This window comes from Sinohyriopsis cumingii, chromosome 12 (genome assembly GCF_028554795.1).
Source record: "Sinohyriopsis cumingii isolate HCF-2022 chromosome 12, ASM2855479v2, whole genome shotgun sequence".
Taxonomy (NCBI): Eukaryota; Metazoa; Mollusca; class Bivalvia; order Unionida; family Unionidae; genus Sinohyriopsis; species Sinohyriopsis cumingii.
Genome location: NC_142972.1, coordinates 118043112 through 118065239, shown reverse-complemented (window position 1 = coordinate 118065239; position 22128 = coordinate 118043112). Strand labels below are relative to the sequence as shown.

At 35.0% G+C, this 22128-nt stretch overlaps 2 protein-coding genes across 6 annotated transcripts in view; both read right to left on the bottom strand.

The window, feature by feature from the left end:
• LOC149787326 (thymidine kinase 2, mitochondrial-like) overlaps positions 1–2002 on the bottom strand; it is a 46046-nt gene extending 44044 nt beyond the window's left edge. Inside the window, exons 1-2 of one of the 3 annotated variants that reach the window (XM_089977865.1) lie at positions 1926–2002; positions 214–269 (exon numbers count right to left, since the gene is read on the bottom strand). In XM_089977865.1, the coding sequence (XP_089833991.1) occupies positions 214–269; positions 1926–1950 (81 nt within the window). In that variant the 5' untranslated portion in view covers positions 1951–2002. Of the gene's footprint in view, positions 1–213; positions 270–1617; positions 1780–1925 lie in introns of those variants that run through there. The other 2 variants (XM_089977866.1, XM_089977864.1) reach the window with 2 other exon arrangements.
• Positions 2003–11071: 9069 nt separating this feature from the next.
• The window catches only part of LOC149787325 (thymidine kinase 2, mitochondrial-like), a 34990-nt gene continuing 23933 nt past the window's right edge, over positions 11072–22128 (bottom strand). For all 3 annotated transcript variants that reach the window (XM_089977861.1, XM_089977862.1, XM_089977863.1), the window contains 2 exons: positions 14622–14702; positions 11072–12405 (listed from right to left, as the gene is read on the bottom strand). In XM_089977861.1, coding sequence (XP_089833987.1) covers positions 12316–12405; positions 14622–14702 — 171 coding nt within the window. In that variant the 3' untranslated portion in view covers positions 11072–12315. The remainder of the gene's footprint in view (positions 12406–14621; positions 14703–22128) is intronic.

Genomic DNA, 22128 nt, shown 5'->3' with positions numbered 1-22128 from the left:
CCCAAGAACATCACTAAGGGACTATTCCCAGAAAAAAAGGTGACATTTATTTGTTGCCTCTTGTATGGATGTATAAGGCCTAATTTAAATCCCTGAGCTAGCAGAATAATGACAGTAGATAAGATGCAGAATATATTTAATGCAAACTTTAAAGATCAGGAACAAACTAACAAAGATGGAAGTTACAGCTGCAATTTCTAACAATAAACTTACAGTAAAACCATGTCTTATTGAAGATACATGGAGTGCTCGGGTAAAGATCTGGTGAGCTGAAAAACAGAGTGCAATATGAAGTAAAACAAAAAGGATAATGCACACAAACTACCAAAATAAACTGTTACCATCATAAATTTAAAATGATGAATTCCACACCATCAGTAAACTATATCAACATCATCATCTTCAGATACAAATCAAATAACAATCTGACCCTGGGGTTAACCAAATATTTGCAATCTAAAGCAAGATGCACAAGTGGGCCTGAGATCACTCACCTAACATCTGCCTAAAAGCCAAATGCATAACCAGTTGGCCAACAATCTTAGAAGGATGACTTCTGTAACAAAATTTCTTCTAATGCTGTCTATTGTATGTTTAAAAAAAAAAACATTTAAGGTTTCGATAGATTCCTTTTTATGCCTTCATTAATATTTGATCACACATCAAGATCATTTATCAAAGACTAAAAGGTATCTATACCTGGATGATTTGTCCTATTCTAACAAATTCTGCAATTTTTTTAATTTTTTTATGTAGGAGTATAAATGTTTTGTTGCTTTTAATTATAGCTGTCATATTTGATGGTAGATGTTTATCATTTCTGTAAACGTGTAAGACCATTAAGCTTGAGGCACTTTCTGTCTCATTTAGTCAATTTTGTGAAGTGGATTTTTAAAAGATTAAACCTAAATTTTTTTCTCTAATAGTATCAGCCATATATGAATGTAAATAACACCTTTTGTATAAACTGTAAAGCACTTTAACAAATTTCAACGGTCCTGATGCCAGTATGATGCCTGTAAAATCACAAGCAAATTAGTCTAACAGGTTCTGAGTTGAAGCTGTAAAAAGAAAATGTGAACAGATGATGGACTAATGGTGTACAAAGCTATCCTGACCCTATAGTGAAAAGGCTATACATTGGACAAATTATTTTGGTAAAAGAAACTGAATACAGCCCAATAATAATAATAATACACAGATTAAATGAATCTAGTTAAATGGGTAGTGATGAAAAAATAGTCAATGCCCCACTCAAGTCTTAACAATAATAGACAATAATTGTTGTATTATTACAACTTCAGTGTTAACTATAGTAGTATAAATATATTATCATTATAATTATTAAATCATTATATGACACCTACATTATTACTATTATTATAACTACCTAATATACTAAATACAATATTATTATTATTATTATTATCTAAGAACATGCAGTCACACCAAATGAAGAACGTGCGCGTCTAACTCGAGAATTAGCAATACTGCATAATTTCTTTAAACAAATACTATTAATAAAAAGTCACGCCGTCTGGAAGAAAGCAAGTTGAATGAAAGACAACAGCTATTCCCAACATCAAGCCAATACATGGCCCGAAGAAAGGGATTCACCTTTAAGAAAACCACCGGCAATTCCCTCAATAGCCCAAATAATCATGGTGCATCGTCTTTCGGCACCATCGCCGATGAGTGCCGCTGCTATTGGACGATTTACTAACCAATTTTTGACATTATCCCAACTCCGACCAATTGCGGAGAAGACAATTTTGTATGTTAAGAACAACAAAATAGTTTCAAACACTTGGCCCCTTTAAGATTTTAATTTTCATAACTTGCTGTGGTCAATATAATATATATCTTGACTGTAGCAGCAGCCAAATAAAATGTTTTGTAAAAATTATGCTTTTCGCAAAACATACCAATTGTCAATGCTACAGCGCACATTCGCCGTCAAATCTTCAGTTGTAGAGGTGCGTAGTTTTGAATCTTTAATTTTAGAGGTAAGTAAATCTTGCATATAGTCCGCCATCCCATAATACCTCTAAGGCACAACAGCAGAACTTATGAGATTTGTCTGAACACAGAGAAACCATAGATATATTCCGATTAGCACTATACGACTAATGAGCTTAACACTTTTGGTTACTGCAAGTAACTGAAATTTGGAGAACACTTCAGTAAAAGACCAGTGGCAGTGCAATAAATTTCTCTTCTTCCCTCAGTAGAAAGGGTCTGTATTTAACAGTCTGTAAATATGAGGTTTTTATTGTATTTCTTTTGGTAATTGTGTTACACGTGACTCGACTTGGTCATGGCGTATCGATTCAAACTATAATTACGTATAGATTTATGTATTTGCTTTGCTAAGTTATACAAGACGCCAGAACGCGTATGCATTTGGACATATGCATGCACCCTCAACATAATTTCCCATTTCAAAATATAGTCACCGATTATTTAAAATATTATCGTGGGTCTCACTAAACACTCCAAGAACACCTATCTATCTATAAATACGTTGACGCAGTCACACTTGACTATTAAGCAACGGGTGGTACGTGATCAAAGATAAAGTAAAGATGGAAGTGATAGGACAGTCAGAAGAGTAATGATAGGAAAGGCAGAAATAAGTAAAAGTGTGTCAGTGTACGTTTTCGTCCCTTCATACTCAGACCAATCCGGCTACCGTAGCGGCAATGAGATCTAGAACCTCAACCGGCATAGCCCTGAGAATCACTAGGTCTTACTTGTAGTTGACTAGTTCATTAGAATGTGATTTTGGAAAGCTCCTGCTTGTGAGATACCAAGTCAGGAGCTTCTGCAATTATTGATGGTAATTTGTTCCAAGTCCCTATTGTACATGGGAAGAAGCTGAACTTGAAACAAATTGTCGATGCTGACTTTAATTGGAACTTTTTCCTGTGGTTTGCCCTAGTTTGGCTATATGCCAGGGTCAGGTATTTGTCCGCTGGTATGTCCACTAGGTTGTTCGCAATCTTGTACATCATGGTTAGCTGGGCCTTGATTCACCTGGATTCGAGTGATTCATCTAAAGGAAAAAAAATCATACAGAGTGACAAAAATGCCTTAGATTACCCCCGATGACCCATTCTGACATAGGACCCTCTGTATCATAATATAGATGATTTTTGTTTTCTTAACATCAAGCTTGCATCGAGCACGTGTGGAAAAGTAGTGAGGTCAGGAATTGCCAAGGGAAATAACTTCCGTTTTGACGAAGAGTGTTCCGGTACAGTAACGTGAATATTTATCAACGTTTATTAATAAGTAACAATCCCACAAATAAGTCGTTAAGTAAATTAAACAAAATGGCAAATTTATTGTATATAAAATTAAATAAACAATTTTACTATTCATCCTTTCCTTTATTTTGACATTATTAGCATAGAGCATAAACAATTCAATTATTCATTTGTTAGTATGTGTTTAGCGTTTATTGGTCTTCTCATTGACAGGGCTTCTTCACTGACCAGGTTTTCGTGCAGTTCCTCTAGCCTTATTAATTAGGGTATATTTTCCACTTTGTGATTTGATGTCCTTTGATTTCGGCATACGTTTAATGTCTTTGAGGAACTTTGCGAAAATCTTTCTTATGCTTTTCGGATTTCACCTCCAGACGCTACCGTGTATATGGTAAATGTATTCTTCTTTTGTTAACTGATAATTCCCTCTGTCATGAAGAGCACTTCTATAATCCGTGAAATGGAGATGTGTCACGCTGAAAAGCTTATGTATTAGATCTTGCGCTTGTTGTGGTTTCCAACCAACAGAGAGTTTTAGAATGTTATTGATGGACTCTGCGTTGTTATTAGTCCAATTCATGCATACGGTAATTCTGTGGCTAGGTTCGAAAATGTATTTCTGAAGTCTCGTTTTCAATTTGTTGGTAAAGTATGGTGCAAATGTCGGATGCTGTTCGTTGATGATTGTTTTCCAGATGTTCTGATCGGCTTTCAAAATTGAGTGTAGCATTTGCATCTGTGATGCCACCGGTACCAAATATTTTGGCCATTGTTATATCATGTTCACCCTTTTCCACCACAATCTTATTTTGAATATAATGCCTTACATTATCCTGCAGATGTTTAGTGCAAACATAGCGTGTAGCTGAGGGGAATACATGTTATATTGCCTTTGTTATACACTTCTCATCATCACTTTCAAATTCCATTTTTTCCAACACTCGCAATTCCACAGGCTCAGTATCTCTATCTAGCTCTGTAGCTATATGTTCCAGAAAACTCTTGTAAGTTCTGTAAGGAGCATCTCTGTGCAGAAGGACAGGGCCAATAAAAATCGGATGTTCTTTTGTAGTCGGACAGTTCTTTGATTTTTGTATACCAATGTGGTTACATAAAAGTTTCCAAGATTAAATGTTCTGCCTGTACATACTGGTCGTTTATTATGATACATCAATAAGTGTTGTAGGTCAGTAATTTGGTCTAGTGTATAGCAAATGATGGATGGTACCCGCTCTTTGTTGTGTGTTATTGTTTGCACAAATGGACATTCATTTATCATTCCAAGGACTTCTAATATATCGTCGGCGACGTTTGCTTGGTTACGTCGTTTGTTTGCGGACTTCATCTTTTCATTCTACTTCACATTGCTTATTACTCTAGTGTCACGAGCGCCAGTCAGTGAATCATTTTTCTTCAATTCACAATGTATGTCTCTCGGTATCTGTTCCTACATCCTTCTTTATTTTGTCAAAAGTCCTCGAATGAGTTCTTACGAAATGTTTTTCTCCTCACCAGTTGCCATGTGATGCTGCGAGTGGTTGGTGATTGCCTTGATATTCATAAAGAGCGACGCTGCTGATGCTGGAGTCGTTCTTTTTTGACAAAATAAGACACTCTTTTCTTAAAATCAGGGTCACTTTTAAGTGTAGCTTAATATCTGCTCCAAATAACTACATGGTCATCATCGGGTTGCGGATCCAGTTATTCCCAAGTTACTTGGCCCTTTACTCTACATTTAATGCCGTATTTGTTATTCTTAACTTCTACATTTCTAAGGTATCCATTTTCAATGACAAAAGTCGATTTGACGGTAATACCTTTTGAAAAGTCCCAAATCCTTCAGTCATAGAAAAATTCACATTTTTTTTTCTCCTGCCTTTATCCTGTCAATGTTCATGATGTTCTCAACCAATACAACGCAGTTGGATTTGTCTCCTGCAGGAACATGTGTATTTTTGTGTTCTTTTTTAATGATTAAATGGTAAGCTTCATCAGATGAATGCCATTTGCCTGAAGGTAATGGTCGAACGTTTCTGGGACAAGTAAAATGTTTTCATCTATAGCATCATCTAAAACAATATGTGTATCGCTTCCATTTTCTTCAATCACAAAGTTCTGGTAACCGGAGATTTCAGATTTTCTTGTTGGTTGGTTGACAACAGTTTTGACGCCCGATGTGTGCAAAAAGGATCCAGTGTTATTTTGATCATCTAGATTGGATTTGCCGATATTTGTGACCATGAATTTGAGACCCATGTTATCTTTTATTAAGAATGTCGCCTTCCTTTTCCGATCGGTAACTGGCATGCTTATATCATTTGGCATGAAGTGTTCAGTATTTTGAACCAGATCTTCAGTGGTACCATGCCTGAACACTGACAAAATGGTTAGCTGTCCATGTGGGCCTTTGGCCCAGTCCCATTCTACTCCATAATATTGTAAAGGGTTCTTTGTTAGCATCGGGTGAAAAGAGTTTCGTCAGTACCTCAGACACCTTGTCAATCGGTCCATTCATTGAAGGATATAGTCTGTATTTGCATTCCTGTCGATTTCCACAAACGCAGGCTGGATTAACGATTTGAGATAGAAATTGAAGGGATTTATCCGAGTGACTCACATTTTGCAGCATAATGAAGATTCTTTAAGCCATGAAGCCATGTCGCTACATAAAAGAGAAAGATATGAGACATATCAACATAAATGTGAAAAATAATGAATTGGTCAATTCATTATGTAAGCGCAGATTATATCCCGGATATTCCATTGTTATAGTAGTCATATCTATTAAGCAAATTTAGAAACTTATTTAAAAGAAAATGTGTCAGCTGAAAAAGATAATTTTATTTGTACATGGTTGTCTTTTTCTAGTCTTCTTGGTTTAAACCACTTGTTTTCAATGTTCTAAGGCGGCGTATCCAGTAAGATTCCTTTTCTTTCCTGGTTTGGGGACTACAGTTGGGGTTGTGAGCAATTGCAAAAAGTGTTATATCACTGAAAGTGTGGCCAGGGGAGAAGTGTTCTGCGACGGGGCTTCTGTACAGCTTCTTTGTCATCCAATCAGATCATTGAAGGTTGATCCTTTTGTGTAGCTTTTCAGTTTCTCCAACATACTGAAGGCTAGAGATCTTACATGTGATGAGATAAATGACATTCTCTGTTTGGTACATTTTGATTGGACCATGTATGTTTAATTTTTCTCTAGTCACTGTGCTAGAAAATATCCTGGTCTCTATCATATGTTGACAGGTTTTGCACCTTTTATCTCCACAGGGTCCAGATTGACTAGGATAGTCTTGATTAGTGATTGGCTTTAGCATCACCCTGACTAGATGTCCTTGAGGTGTTTTGGTCTCCGGTAGGTAACTATAGGGAATGCTGGCCGATTCGGACCGTGGCTGATTTGGACCATAGCTGATTCGGCCCAAATAATGAGCTTATTCGACCCAAATTCTGGCCGATTCGGACCATAGCCGATTCGGCCCAAATGACGGGCTTATTTGGCCCAAATTGCGGGCTGATTCGGACCAGATGACGAGCTGATTCGGACCATGTGAAGTATTATAAGAAAAACTGTGTAGCACACACATTATTTAGTTTAGTAGTTATTACTGTTTTTGCAGACATACTAAGAGAATATAAAAAGTTGATATTCGGCTTTTAAATTTACGTAAGACAGTTGTTAGCAAATTTGTAACCGAAATCAGAACAAACTCCATATTAACTATAGCATTTACATTTTTTCAATTAAAATAAATATGTGTGTGTGTGTTTATATTTTTTCAACTCTCAAACAGTCGGTATAGAAGAGCCAACACAGCTTACCCTTCTGTTTAGGGACTTAGCACAACAGACCGCTGTAGCCAGAGAGTCACTCGAAAGTTTACTTCAAGGAAGATGACGGACTATTCGTCCTCTTGAGACACAAGATACTTGCTGTATCTGTGAAGATTAAAGACATTGGGCCCCAGAATGCCCACAGCGTATGGGGAATTAGATAGTGTTGGTGGTGTGAAATGATTGTGCAATTTCATCTTTTTTACATGATACCTTTCTAGTCTTATAGTAGTTATGGAGACACTGCACAAGGCATTTTGGATTGTGTGTATAGGATGTTGGGTTTTAAATGTTGGATAACATGTAGTTTGTTTCAAACCCTTCCCAGTTTGGTCTGCTAGTACATTTGTTGCTTTAAACATAGTTTGTTTGAAAAAAACTTCCCAGTTTATGCTAATGGTTGGTGTGTAGAAACCACACAAGACATTTTCGAGTGTGTTGTTGTTGTTATTGGATGATATAGATGGTATGATAGTATGTGCACGAGATGTCATTTCCTTTTTTAAAACTCTTTGCTAACAACAGAGCTTTTGGATAGCATTTATGGAGTGTTAGGTGGTGAATGATTGTATGTTTGCAAGATTTAATGTTTTTTTAACTCTATGCTAACACAAAAGCTCTATGCTAACACAAGGCATTTTGTATAGTGTGGATGGTATAGGTGATGTGATGGATAGCATGTTTGTTGCATTACATGAAGTTTGTTCCAAACTCTTCCCAGTTTGGTCTGCTAGGTAGTGTGTGGAGACTAAACAAGGCGCTTTGGTGTGTGTGCATCTGGAGTGTTGGAAGGTAGAGGTATGTTTGGATAGCATGTTATTTCATCTCATTTTAAAATCTATGCTGACACAAGAAGTTGTATTTGGTGTGTGTATGGGGTTTTGAATTAGATGAATACTAGAGATGATGTATTCAGTAGTATGTTATTTTACACATAGTTTGTTTAAAAACCTTCCCCCTTTTGGTCTGATAGTTGGTGTTTGGAGACTCAGTACGGCGATTTGGATTGTTTTTTGGGGTCTTGGATTGCATAGTTGATGTGGTGAATAGTATATTTGTGAGATTTCATTTCCTTCCTTAAAATTCTGTGCAAACACAATGCATTTTGGACTGACTAATCCTCTCAAGCAGGAATATTTGAAAAAAGAAATTCACTGTTTCCTGGAGAAAGATTTTGCACACAAAAGTAACTAGTATTCTTGTGCATAAACCAGATGTACATGTATATGTACTGAATATAAAAAAATCAACAGTGTCACCAAAACGGAAATGCAAAATGTCACAAAGTTTGAAAAGGATTCTGTCAAATTCCAGTCACAGTGTTATGGCTCTAGGGTCTTAAACAATGTAACAAGAAACAGCAGAACCAACAAGTTTTGAATATTTTAAAATATTAATTTATTTCCCTAAAATATGAAGTGAGTGAATTAAAAATAACCTACAGTAAGGTGAATTAAACAAAAATCCTAAATGTTCTATCAATCCCAACAGTTCTGAGTAATCCAAATAAGATCCAAAGGTATTCTGAATGTCAACAGAGCAGAAGAAATCACTGATATGATATCTGATGAATTTGTTGAGTAAAACTCAAAATTTCATTGGTCTGACAAACGCAAGGAATCTTTAGACAGATTGAAAGCCATATTACATGGGGCACCAGTTCTTTCAACTCATTTGCAGTAAATTGCTTAAAATTGTTTTTGATGCAAGTGATGTAGGGGATGGTTGAGTATTAAACTCAAGAAGATAAAAATGGTGTGGATCATCCAGTGTGCTATAAAATCAATGGATCTGAAAAAAATAGTCCACAACTGAGAATTTTAGATTTGCTTTGATATTGGCTTTGAAACATTTTGAACTGTGTATTAGCTCAGCTCTTCTGATTATTGTATTTAGTGATCACAACCCCCTTTTATTAAGAAAATGAAAAACACAAATCTGAGACTGTTGACTCTGAAATACAATATTTTCATTCGACACATCTGAGGAAAAGATGTGACTGCAGATGCCCTCTCACATGTAAAGAAGTACTATATTCCTTTATTTTTGTATATTTTGTATCATTTATAAGACAGTTTTCTATGTAACATTATGTAGTATCAGTGTATATTTGACTAATGTATTGTATAAATCTATATTGTGTACTTGCAATGAAAAAATTACCAAATATATAAAATGTAAAAAAGCTATTCAAGTCAAGAAAATGAACAGGACCAAGTGGAGTAAAATGTTTTTGAAAGATGCACATCTGAAGCAGTATAAACTATAACCCATATTACATCCATAAATCATACACAAAAATAAAAGAAATTATAGGTTCGTATAATAATACTTAAAATATACAAGGACTCTTTTAAATAGATTGTAAAACCAGCAAGGAAAACCAGGTAATTTAATTTCTTTGAAAATCTAACTCCATGCCAATTATGAAACTGTTGAGCACCACCTTTATATTCTAGTGAAATAAATTATGTGTTGAACTTCACTTATTTTAACTTCTTTCCTATTAAATAAAGGCCATATAGTTGTAACACTGATGTCAACCACTGTAAATAGAGAATGGAAAAGCATACCTTTTTGTAAATATAATATTGTATAGAGAGGTCTCACTTTTAACTTTGTGGTTCTATTCCATTTAACAAAGTACCAATTCTGTAATTTTTCTTCACCTAAGGTCTTTTCCTTATCCCATGTGCAAGCCCAACACCAAGTCTGGTAACGGTAGATAGCGTACTCCCAAAATTACTGTATAGAAACAAAAAACAGCTGGCTGGATGGGTGTTAATTATACATTCTGCCTTTTGGCAGGCATAGAAAAAGAGATAGCAGACTTTTTAGGGTACAACTGGATTTTGCAGAGAACTGATTGGAAAGGTAGGATACTCTGTCTTCACTAATATTCATGGAATACTAATTACTAATACAATTACACTCTAAGCTAGATTCAGATATTTAAATACCATAAAAAAAACATTTTTTTCTCACATCCACAAAAGCTGACAAGCACAAAAATCAAGTAATTTTACAGTACACATATCTCAAATTAATGAAGGTTGTTATTTATCTCTCAATTGTGTTCCAAATATAGATCAAAACTGGATTAAAATTTATTTGTAAATGACAATAAATGTTTATAAATTGGAAAATTGTTAATTTCATATCAGCAAGTATGTGGTAGAGTAAATCAATGTGTTTTGATCAGAGCAGGTGGAAAGAACAAGTTTGATATGGTGTAAGAATGTCATGGCCGTCAAGCCATAACTATGTTCCAATGCTGTATCAAAGAAGTTCTTTCCCCTGTCTCAGAACTAAACACTTATGTGGTTTTGTATTTATTATGTATCCTCTTTTTTATTCACATTCTTTTAAAAAAAATTTAATGTACACTTTTAATGAATTAGGCATTTTGCATTAAAGATATTGTACAGCCTTCAATATGTACATGTTACGTACATGTAAATATTGAGGGCTGTACAATATCTTTAATGCAGTGTGCCAGGGCTAAGCCTACATATACTGTGTTTCTGTATCACCAGTCCGTGTGCATTACAGATATTTATATACTCTTTATCTTTGAATTTTTAAAATGTTGTATGGGACATACAAATGGATCTAATCTGCAGTCACAAGCAAGTTAATTTTATTTTTAATTCTCAATGGACCAGTAAATGGACCCTTGTCATACACTCCATTTATTGAATAGAGGTTTTGGACCAGTTAGTGGTCCCTTTTTTTGCTACTGAAGTGCATGTGGATGAGAAAAATACTTAATAAAGGTACTGGCACCAAGATATGGACATACTTGTGTCTGAAATACATCCAACAGATGACTTAACTATGTAAATGTAATTTCCCTTTTATCTCTGCCCATGACCAACATAAATTCTGTTCATCATATGTTATTGTTTTGCATAAGGAAATTATTGCCACAAACATGAATAAGAGAAATAGAACACTGAACAACAGAAAACTGGCTAACAATATCTCTCATTTTATTAAACATAATGCAAAGTATACATAGAAAAGAACAAACATTGAGATTTATGACATTTTGCACATTTGGAAATATAATGGACTCTTTCTTAACCATCTTTTTACCAAAAGCACCTGATAATGTTTAAACGATGTTCTTGACAGAGTGCTTCCTATTGGAACATGAGGGAATTAAGATTTAGATAATCATTGCCAAGATTCAAAAAAATTAAACATTAAGACTTCTCTTGTTAAGGAAGAGAGAATACTACTAATTTGGTCTGTGTGTCATTAAGTCTATGTTGTTTTTCTGCTTCTACTTTTCCATGAAAAGTGTAGACAAATATTGGGTGTATTCTCCCATCTTTACCGAGTTAATACCATTTCATGTGGATTGATTCATCTTGCAAGTTCTAACCAATCAATGATGCAAGACCCTATGCAAGGCAGCCATATATAATGAGAGAGAGTCAAATAAACAAGAGAGACCATGACCTCTTAAATTTGGACACAAATTTATTCTTGTTCTTATAAGGTTCATCACATGGAGTCTGAGGACTCCAATATGGATAACCTTATGTTGTCGCTTTTTGCTTAGATATTCCTGGAAATGCATCTTAAGAATTTGCAGCCTCAAGTTATCAACAACACATTCATTATACTGACCCGAGTCCAATGTACTGAAAGAGGGAAGTTTAAAGCAAACAACTTACAAATGACCACTTAAGCACACCTGAATGGATTTCTAGTCATGTGCAACTGGGCAGTGTGAAAGATGCATAGAAAAGGCTGAAGACAATCTCAGACTGAGAAAAACATGGCCTGACTTGCTTTAGATTATTTGTGCTTTGGAGAGTTTTATTTGCAGGAGTTCAGGTTTCATATTTTAAACTGCTTGACAGAAGGTCATGTTTGTTTGCTTAGTGCACTCACACAGCTGGCAGCATCGCTATGATACCTTTATACCAAACTCCAACATCATTGATGCTGACAACAATGACACAAATATATACAATATAAGATAACCTCTACTGTGATTTAGTGCAGATGAGCAGGCAACAGTTCACAGAAAGACAAATCCCTGTTGTGATATGAAGATGACAATTCCAGAAACCTCTCAAACAAATTGCTCAAAGATTGCAGTGTGTCTCATGATATTCACTGGAATTGTGACTTTAATATTTCATGCAATCCTTGAGTAAAACTGAACTACACAGTTGTGCTGAATAGTAATGACCCATCATGTATCCTCAAGACCAAAAAGAATTTCAGATTTCCTCTCCTCATAGATTTTATGCATTTTTGATAAGTCACTGTTGGCATCTAGCACCTGAAAGAAAATTTAGTTAATTAATTATGACCTTGCATATTCATTTAACTGATTTTTGGAATGAGACAATGAGATCAAAGGTCAGCATTACATGACCAGCTGTACAGTTTTTACTTTATTCTACAGCAATCTTTGACAGACAGCAGTGTCTCACATGATATGGAAATGAAGAATTCAATAGTTAAACAATTAAAATGGACATCAATTTTAGAAGAAAACATATTTTTTAGTAAAATTTTCTTGATAATATATACCCGACCAAAGTACATTAGGAATACATCTACTACCTTGCAAATCCAGCCATCCCAGAGTTCTGGTGGCGGTGGTGGGGGGGGGGGTCCTATGTACAGGTGAACAAAATTGGTTAGAGCGGTGTTGAATTATGAGGCAAAGAAATTTCTAGACTAAAAATTGACTTGGGGTGGACAGGACAATTTCAAGGAACATTCTTGCAGAAGAAAAACTCTCATCAAGAGGGTTTAGAACTCTATGCCTGGGTAAATGAAATGCTGGGATGAAATTAGACTTAATTTGTCCTTTGTTGAGAAGAAACCCAAGTGATGCAAGAGCTCAACAAAACATTTCATCATCATTATGGACAAAAATGTTTAACAATGTGTTCCAAGTGTGGACTATCAAATAATAAGCACAGAATTATCACAATACATGTTTATAAACTTCACATATCAAAAGGGGAACTGGGGAAGATAAGTTTTTTTTTTAGTTTTCTTAAACTCTGCAAGATCACATGTGAGCCTGGCCTGGTCTTTGTCCCTTCTTCAAAGGAAATATTACAGAAATGGAGCTGAATAAGTTCTGCACATTTGCAACAAGCACAATGGAGAAAATGTTGGCATGCCTCTATGCTACTTAGAGTTCCTGCAATCTTTAAAAAATGTAATTTCCCAACTTTTCCAAGACCTTTTAACCAATTTCAAGAGTACCTAATACATAAATTTGTGATCCCTAATACTTACCTAACATGCAAATTTAACACAAAAAACATCATATTTTCAGTCATGTTACTTCACCAAACAAAAAGGGCTACAATGCCATGTTTGTTAAGCTGCTGCTTTTAAATGGATTTTAGTTCTGACAAATATGTTTGAAGGGGAAATTAAAGAAAAGAAAATCTTACTTTGCTGGGGGGCAGGATGTGACATACAAAAGTCTTGTAGGCAGGCAAGTTATCCAAAAGTAATATGGTAATGTTTCAGAAAGAAAAGTTCAAGAATTTGCAATAATTCAAGAACATAATGTTCTCACAGGTCAGAATATTTCCCTGTAGTGAGACAACACCAAAGGATGATAAATTAGTGAAAACTCACAAAGTGGATGGTATTTCTGAAGCTTCTTAAAAACAAATGAAACAATCTGAAAATGTGGTGAACATGTTTCATATCTTTCGAAGGCTGGATCTGCAAGGTAGTGGATGTACTCTTAACATATTTTAATCAGGTAATGCATGTGAATAAAAACAGCATTTTCATCAGTATTATGACTGGTGGCCTAGGTAAGTGATCCTACTGTTTCCACAAAAAGATCATTATTTTCTAGATTTTTCAAATTTGTGGCTTGTAGTTAAAAAAAAACTGGAACTACATGACACTAGTGAATTTATAGTAGTTTTATTATGATACACTTCTTTATAAGCAACATTATCACTGTCATCTACGCCACCAAAACCTTAAGAAGCCACAAATACAGGAGGAATTGACTTAAGAAGTTACTTGCAGCAAGGTTTTTATTTTTTTACATTCCACCAGGCCAGAAATCAATCAGTCAACTTCCAAACTTGATATAAAAGCAGAACCAGAATATTTCCCTGTAGTGAGACAACACCAAAGGATGACAGTTCCCTGTAGTGAGACAACACCAAAGTATATTAGTACTTTGACACATTTAAATAAATAGAATCAGTCTTACCTAAGTTGCTAGTATATTATTACTCTGACATGTTTAAACAAACAGAACCAGTCTCACTTGACTTGCTAGTACATTAGTACTATGACACATTTAAATAAATAGTTAGAACCAGTCTCACAATTAAAAAATATTCATTCTTAGCTTAGCATGGAAGTGAGTTAATTACTTAAAAAATGTATTAGCCAAACAATGACTTTAAGTTGTACTGGAAATCTGGCAAATGAATTGTCAAACACAAATCAGACAATGAGTGATGAAAAATAATACTTAAATTTGAAAGAAACATTTACCAATACTTGACATGGAGTGTAAAACTTTGACTTCTTTATTAGCCATTCTTCATGAAGGTCATGGAGTGCTTGTACATATTCCTAGGAAAAACAAGATTATATCAATATATCTGTATTGTCATTACATCAGATTTTCACTCTCCTACTATGGCAGGCATACTTAATAAGAGAACCATGTTTTTCCTCAAGATTAGATTACATGTTTGTTTTTTTTAAATCATGGCTGCATAAGATATATCTACAACCAATATCCATAATTGTTTATTTGGGTTTTGGGAAAACAGGTAACATGTCTTGTGGAAATATGAGTACAGCTTTGCATGTTTTCAGCAGATGTTAGTATGGTTTTAGTTGCTAAATATTGTTATTCACTCCTTCCTTCTCTCCTTTATTTCTGCAACTGTGATTAATTTAAACTGTAGTGAAAATTCACCTCGGGATGTTCTTTAATTCCTTGGTACAGTGATTAGCTTCTGCTTAAAATATTCCCTCTCTCTCAATTTACAATTAAGGGCTGTTCCAGTAAAACATGTACCCCACGTGGGGGAAGGCACTTTCAAATTCAACTAACCCACAACAGAAGCAGTTTTAAAAAATTATGATCCACCGTCAGATGTGTTTTAATTGAGAATCACTGCCCCCTACAGAAGTATACTTTTTAACATAATTTCTGGCTATGGGTTAGTAGGCAGTAGAAGCGATTTTAATATTGGGTTGGGGACAGAAGCAATTTAAATGACAGCTGGCTGGAGGTAATCTACTGAATTCATATACATCATATAATCTACTGCATATTTTTATTTATATTCATTCATTATAATCAGTCTTTTGTCCTTTTCTTTGTTTTTCTGTCAGCTAAGTATGTCTCTGATACTGTGAAATCACAGATTTTCATGGTGGCTTATTATTTGTAGATGTCATTGATCAGTCCCTTAATACCTACCAATTTAACATCCATGAATACAGATTTTATAATAGATATTTCCATTCTAATACAGAAATCATGAATTTGTATCCTTACTAAACTCTGTGTTTCCTAAAGTGATCAGTATGTCTTGCTATTTTTCTTTGTTCTCAGGCATGCTGCTTTTGATTAGAATAATAGTTAAATCTTGTATTGCTTTAAATGTGTGGTCAGATTCTATGATTCATTGTTATTATTTTTTCCAATAAATGTTTTAGTAAACTTTTATGATTTGTCAGAAAAAAAAAAACAATGATGCCTGTGGAAGTGATGTTGCATCATTTGTCTACTTTTAGACTATATCATTTCTTGTAAGAACATCTTTTTCAGCTATCGATGTCTTATTTTATTTTTACGCCTTGTTGCAAGACTAATATAAAGGTATAACAAAATATATCAAGTCAAACATTTTTATATCATAGATTTTTAAAAAATGGATGAAAGTCAAGGAATCATTTTTCCCAGAGCACTCATAAAATCAATGTCATTGCAGTTAACTGCATTGTCAACAGCATCATCATCACTGATGGCCTAGCAGTAACATTATGCACTTTCAATCCAGTTGTCACAGGTTCTCTCTCCCACTTCTAGTCTTTCATATGAGACTTATACCTATGGCCTGAGGGGTTTTCATGGCAGAGTTGTATAAGATGCTTGTCTTGTGATACAGATCTGAGGGGCTTCCATGGCAGTGGTACAAGATACTTGTCATGTGATTACTTGGCTCCAATGTGCTAATGAGAATGTTGCCAGTTACTTGTGGAAGGTCAGTGGTTCTACATAAGTGGTGTTTGGTGTCTCAAAAGGACTTGGATTTTCTTCAGTAGTAAAACTGGCTGCCATATATAGATTCTCTTCATCTGAAAATGGTGTTAGGCCACACTGATCTACTGAAACCCCGACAGCTCATGTCTAAATGACTTAAGCTGTTGGAGATAAACGTCAAATCAACAGAGGCTCCATGTGCCAAAGTGTACTAAGGTACCTGCTTTTACATCACTTAAACATCTCACAGAGTGAGTTTGTGTCACAGATCAACCAATTTAGGTTGGTGGTCTTTCGGGGTCCTTCCTCCACCTAATATAATGCAAAAAAATCACCAAAAAACCCAAAATCAAACCACACTGAATCAACCAACTAATCAACTGTAGCAACAGCAGCAAAGGTACTAGTCAATCATTTTTGCCACAGCTATACGAGTTTACAACTTTTGACTCAAGTAATTTTTGTAGACTATAGAATATCGTCAATTATGCCTTTCTGACAGTTACCTAAAAGTCATCATCAGTTGGTGCAAATGGATTTTTCATGGTGAGCATATGAGATGGAAAAGTCTTGAGCAATCCTGCATCACACACTGCCGAAAAGTTTACATTTTAGCTCACTTAAATTTTCTCTTAACAATGTTCATTGTTCCAACTAGAACTGTTATAACTTATTCAAGCTATATTCACCAATATCTGATGATATGCATCTGTAATAAATATTTGAAAAAAAGTATGAGAATGCATCAATGTTTTTCAATGATGCATTTGAATTGAGCAACAACTACAATAAACAAACCAAGAAATAAAATTATTCACATCTCTCAGGCAGAAGTAGGGTATAATCATAATATGCCAAAAGATTTTTAATTTTTTAAATTTGCCAAATATTTTCATCAACCATACTGATTCAGTGGACATATCACCAGAATGGACAGAAACAGACCAGAAGGTTAAAATCAATTTGATACAGCTTTTAAGTAGCTAAATTCATATTGGTTTAGTTAACTGTACACCCTTTATTGTCTTCCTTTTGATGAAATTTCTTACTGAAGCCAAGAAAATAATGTTGCACACATAAAAAAAGGAGTCACACTTCTACTCATTATTGTTTTTATTATACTTCTCCATTCCAGCCTGTTCTTATGATCTTGTCCCCCCACATACTGTGTCTTGTTTATGATATGTATCTAAATTTCTCACTTAACTTTTCCTACTACTACACAAATGTTCTGTGAATGTGCATATCAGTGTGAAACACAATGGGGAGACTAAATTCAAGATTAAAAACCTCTACATTTCTGGATATATTCTGCTTGGATTCCATATTTCTGCACAAAACTCAAGAGTTGAGGACTCTGCACTAATTCAGTTCCCACTGTAAATTTGTGCAAACACCACGATATTAAGTAAGAGTTTAACGTTGTTTTTTCTGAGTTCATCGTGGTATAAACTGTCAGTTGCCGACTCACACGGCAAATAACGCCCGAAGGGCGTTATGTAAGCTGTGTGAGTCGGCAACTGACAGTTTATACCACGATGAACTCAGAAAAAACAACGTTAAACTCTTATAATTGAAATTTTAATTATTTGTTATGTTATTTTGTTTGCATCATTAAAAATCAGAAATCTTAATTGAGCGTAGTAATACATGTTTGTGGTTTTTCTGTTACGTAGCTATTTATAGCACTTGGGATGTCCAGCTTGATCGCAATAAGGTCATCATAATACCAATCCTTCAACCAATGGAAGCCAATTTTTTTCAATTATTTTTTGTTTGTTTGTTAGAATGTTGTTTTTCTTTAATGCTTACTTCATGTCTGCCTTAACTGGCGGTGTTTATCTTATGCTGTACACGTGACTCTATTTATAGAAGTGGAAAAGTAGTTCTCCTTACAGTTCATACAGAAATGAACGCAATTCGTTTTGATCACGTGGTAACATTCTGACCAATGGAAATGTTACTTTCCTGTACCAGCTACTGGCATTGCAATTATAATTTAGTAACTTAAAATTTTTAGTGCTCATGATCAAATTTATATCAGTATAGACACATCTATGATGACAGCTTTTGTGAAGAAAAAAACCCATATCAGCCGCATCATTTTCTGGATCTATACAAATTTGAAATGTGTGCTTTCAATACTGCACCAAAGAGTCAGCTGCTGATTTCAGTAATGAGTCGTCCAAACTCGGGGTCTGTAAAGGGATGGAAATTATGTTAATAAAACAATGTCCCTCACTTTTTTCAGTTACAAGTAGGACAAGCTCTCAAAAGATTGTTTTTACTAAAATCTTACTTTCATTATCAACCAATCAGGGATGGTCAAACACATATATACTCTATTTTATCTTCACTGATTTATAGTATGGTTCTCGTTCTTTCACATCTGTAGTAATGAGAGTCCTTGAACAACTCAATGGTTGTAAGCCTTTTTCGACCATGCTGAATTGGACACACTGTAAGATAATGTTCAAATAACAGAAATACCATGGGATAACCAGAGACCAATAAAATTGAATAGTCAAGTTATCTCCTGCAGGGATGCTGCCAGGATTTCAGGATGTACTCCAAGTTTTGTGTGTGTGTGATCTCCAATGAGGAAGTGGTGGTGGTGGGAATAGCCATTGTTAAAAATCTCCCTAACACTTAAATATCTGTCACTCTTTCTTACTGTTCCACTCTGTTACAGCTCTAGTGAAATCAAAATTCTCGATGAGATGTCATCTATAGTTGTATAGCGATTATTACTGTGAGGTCATTGGGCATGGTCACGTGGTTGTGGTGGGGTCATGGTTGGGATGGCATAAAGACTATAGGCTTACTCCATATTTGACAGCTAATTATGATGTTGTCAAAAGAATTAAAAAATTTCTATTAATTCCGTTGGACTCGGATACTTGATTCATAGTCAATGAACAGGTTCTAATATTGATGTGTTTATTTTGGAGCTATTTTCCTCCATCACATTCAAGATTTGGATATACCAAAGGTGAAATTGGTACAGTTGCTTCCTAAACTACTATCATGGCTACTTCAAATGTTATTTAATGTGAGACTTTAATGCAAGAACCTGTAGCTTCAGTGATTTTTGGGTTAAAAAAATTAATTTCTTCTCAAACAACTAAATTTGGTGCAGATTACATTGTTTTTTAATGATGCGGTGAGAAGTCTTGATGTGTAAAAATTGCACAAGTAATGAACATCAGATCAGAAAATTACTACCACTGGGAAAATACTGATAGGAATATACAGAAATAATAATTATTTAAGTAGAATATGTGGTGACAATCCGAGTGCTAGTTCTGCAACTTTGTGCAAAATACATCTTGTACAACTATTCTGTTGTTTCTAACAGTACTGTAATATGGCAATAACTTCTGTCCACTTTTTACTTTAATCCCTTGCTAATTAATAGTTTTAGATTTTACAACACTAAGCACATTTTACCTTTTGACAATAACACATCATTATAAATATTTAGATTGCAAGAAAATAGAAGTTAGAATTTTATTAAAAGCACCGGTACCAGTAAGACTAAAGGATTTGGTAAAAAAAGAAAAGAATCAGGATGAACAGATTAGTAGTGTAGTAAAAAATCCATATATCAGAATGACATCAAGTATTTTTTCATCAATTTCATCATCAGTTAATGATACTGCTTAAAAATGTATTATACTAGATAATATACTTTTTTAGTTATCCATTTTGCAATACAAATACCAAATGATGGCTTGGAACTAAGTGCCAAAAGGTCTGCAGAAAATACCACCATGATCTATATATATGGAAGAACCAAAAATAAACAGGTCAAATTTTATCCATCTTGCTTTGAGTTTACACAGATCAGTCAGTCTCGTATGTTTAATGTCATTTAATTTTTGCACATAGAGAGCATGTACATCATTTGGTCATACATATGCATATGATACAAAAGTTTGTCTTTTTATTCTTTTGTTGCTCAGTGGTTCCGCCAACTTGAGATCTACACACACTTAATTATGTTGTATGGGGATTCTCTGATGTTCCTTATGAGCATTAATCTGTTAATTGTTTCTGAATTTAATATGATCCTCCTCCTCCTCAATGTACAAATATTATTCTGTGCTGTGAACTCCTTTCATTGCCTGTTGTCTGAAACGCATATGCATAACTAGCTTGAACAAGTTACTGTTCTTTATTGTTGTGCAATTTTCAACATCTCACATGTATGGCCCCATCGGTATTCTCTCTTAGATATCTCTGTCCCAGAAAGAAAAGTTTTGAACCAGAGGTCTCGTTAGGATTTTAAAACTAAGAGTCCATGGCTCCCATTTTGGTAAAAATATGAGTCCCATCAGGAAAAGTTGCAGTCCCCTCTCAGAAAACTATGCCAATTATAGTAACTACTGGTTGCCATAGAGTTTAATTTCTTCATTGTTTATAACACTGACATATTTATAACACTGACATAGCTCTTGCTTGTCCATTAGAGTGAGTCTGAATTTTTTCGATCCAAGGAAGGTCGTATTCAAAGCACTAAGCTAGGCATCACACACTTTCATACACTTGGCTAATGTCCCTTTCAAATTATCAGTTCTAGCAACTGTAGCCCTCTCCTGAATCTCACAATCTTCATCAGTTTGCCGTTGAACCCCAAAATACTCATTCAAGTCTATGTCTCAACATATCAGGATTCCGAGGTCACGTTCACTGCTTATTCCATTACACTCGGAAATGAACACTAGAATGAAAGCTAAAGTTGTTTATTTGATGTACCGTTATAAATGACCACATGTACATCTCTGGGTATCTCTGCCTCTAAATTCAAGCACTGTAAATATGAGTAGATTTTCCCACCCAGCTGCCAGTCAAAGCCTTTGATCTCGCCGCTTAGCTATTGCAGCATGTTCTTTTGATGTACTCTTATAATGGTGACGAGTGGGGGGGGGGGGGGCGGCTTTCAACCACAAAATTCTGTCATTGTAAATATCATCACAGCTAACTGATCAACACATTTTTCCACTATGCAGGTGACTGAAGCAGGACTGGCAAGTATTTGAATTTTACCGCCTGCCTAAATAAAAAAAATTGACGTCCAGATACGACTGATTTTAAGCGTTTCCGAGACCTCTGTCAGTTTTCACTAACATGAACCCTGCCAAAGATTCACTTCCAAAATGCTGTATTGGGGTTTTAAGTCCAACATTCCCATAGTATGCTTGTTTAAACATGGGTATATTTAATAAATATAACCGGCATATTGTCCATCCAACACATACATCGGACTGGCACTCAACATCAATTTTGGGCTCAAAATTACACACTGGTATTTCCAGTGACATTTTTCCAATGTCCAACAGACCGATATACATGAAATTCATTGTCATCATAGCTATCACCAGCCAGTATTTGCCGACTGAAAAACGTCTTCTGAAGACAAACCGTGTTGTGATTCAACCATTTTGGTTTCCTGTGTGGCCCTTATTGGAAACATGCATTTGTAAAACTTCCATGATGAAAGTAAGGCTAAAACTCCATAAAATGCCTGTTCCAGGGCCAGTGAACGAATCAAATTTCGTTTAACAGCCATTCATGTTGAACCGAAGTATACTGATATCTGGATGTCGCATCAAGCGTTGTGAGACAGCTGTGGCAGCGCGAATTACATCGCGAAATGCACTTTTTAAGCTAAAGTTAAAAGTTTAATAAAAATTGCATACTGCGCAAATAACATATTTTTATATCCACGGCGTTGACGTAGTTTGCCGAACGCATATCACTGCTTTAAAAGTACGC